The sequence below is a fragment of the Octopus bimaculoides genome, chromosome 20 (assembly GCF_001194135.2).
Source record: "Octopus bimaculoides isolate UCB-OBI-ISO-001 chromosome 20, ASM119413v2, whole genome shotgun sequence".
Lineage (NCBI taxonomy): Eukaryota > Metazoa > Mollusca > Cephalopoda > Octopoda > Octopodidae > Octopus > Octopus bimaculoides.
Window position 1 is genome coordinate 37,135,307 of NC_069000.1, and position 1,524 is coordinate 37,136,830.

The following is a 1,524-nucleotide window of genomic DNA, read 5'->3' on the forward strand; positions in this document are numbered from 1 at the left end:
TTTGATATTAATAATGTTTTATTGTAACATGTATTAAAGTATCGATTGCAATTGTGTGAAAATAACTTAAAAATTGTAAGATTTTTAACTTTAAAATTTGTAAAACCAAACAAAGGAACCGTACTACCCATCGTGATATCTGCACACTCAAATAGCAAAACAAGTACAACAGCACCACACACACACACACACCGCCACCTCCTTATAACTGCTATTCCTTCCTTTCTTTCCATCACCTTCCGCTTCTTCCCACCAAATACACACACAGAAATGCCCACATACAGCAATCAACCTTCTCATTGGTCAAAATTGGTAAACAGCCTTCAGTTAAACAGCCACTAATGTTACTTCGCTCGAAGAAATGAATGCATGAACATGAGCTACCCGCTGTCCATGGATACTACGGGCTGCATTGTAACCATCCCAAGAATACGGACTATGATCGTAAGAAAGATGTAATTTGTGGAAACGCCCGTAGCGATGGATTAAAATATTCATAAGTTCTATCCAAGGATTATGAGGCTATAGCCGGCATAATAGAATAGGAACATATTCAAAACGCTTCCCATAAACAAACTTAAAAGATATATATATATATATATATATATATATATATATATATATATATATATATATATATATATACAGCTGAAATTTACAGAAAAACAAAAGACGAAGACAGGTGTATGAACAACAAGGATATGTATTAGATTGACGCTCTTGAATGTGAGAAAGTCTTTTACGTTTCGAGCCTACGCTCTTGAACAGAAAGGAATACAAGGAAATAAACAGAGAGTGAATATATATATATATATATATATAAATGAAACTATATATTAATCCCATTAATCTATAGTTTCATAATCTAATTACTAACTACTCCAACTTCCTATGAACATATAGATCTTATATTCCCATAATCTTTGTGAAATAACTAATTCATAATTCCATAATAACTAATCCAATAACTAATTTTATAATCCTAATCTTTATTCTAGAGAAACGCAACAAGAAGAAGCGACGAAAGTGGAAGAGAATAAAACGTAAGAAAAAGAAGGTCAGACGTAAACCGGTTTAAAGACTGAGTGAAAACTCAAAGCTGCACTCAATGAAGCCATTATCGATTAGAGAATTCAAATGCAGAGAGAACAGACAACAGATATACTAAGAACGAGAGAAGAGAGCGAGAGAAACTGAAAAGTCATACTCAGAGAGTGATACAGAATGAGATTTTGGCTAACAATTTGAAAGAACACTATAAACTAAGACGATAGCAAGATATGTTGAATAAATAATTGAAATATCCGTGAAGAAAGTGTAACCCCTAGCAGATATTCAGGCTATCAACTGAAGGAAAATTAACACAACACGAAAAGGAATGGGACTATATACATACGTGCATGACAGTCGTATATACACACATATGTGTGTACGTACAAACATGCATGTATATATATATATATTTATGTTTATATATATATATTTATATATATATATATGTATATATATATATGTATATATATA

At 31.7% G+C, this 1,524-nt stretch overlaps 1 protein-coding gene across 1 annotated transcript in view; it reads left to right on the top strand.

Annotated features, from left to right (window-relative positions):
- Nucleotides 1-1,078, top strand: part of LOC106871144 (protein shifted-like) — a 92,118-nt gene extending 91,040 nt beyond the window's left edge. Inside the window, exon 6 of the mRNA XM_014917454.2 lies at nt 999-1,078. Within this exon, the coding sequence (XP_014772940.2) occupies nt 999-1,078 (80 nt within the window). The remainder of the gene's footprint in view (nt 1-998) is intronic.
- Nucleotides 1,079-1,524: the final 446 nt, after the last annotated feature.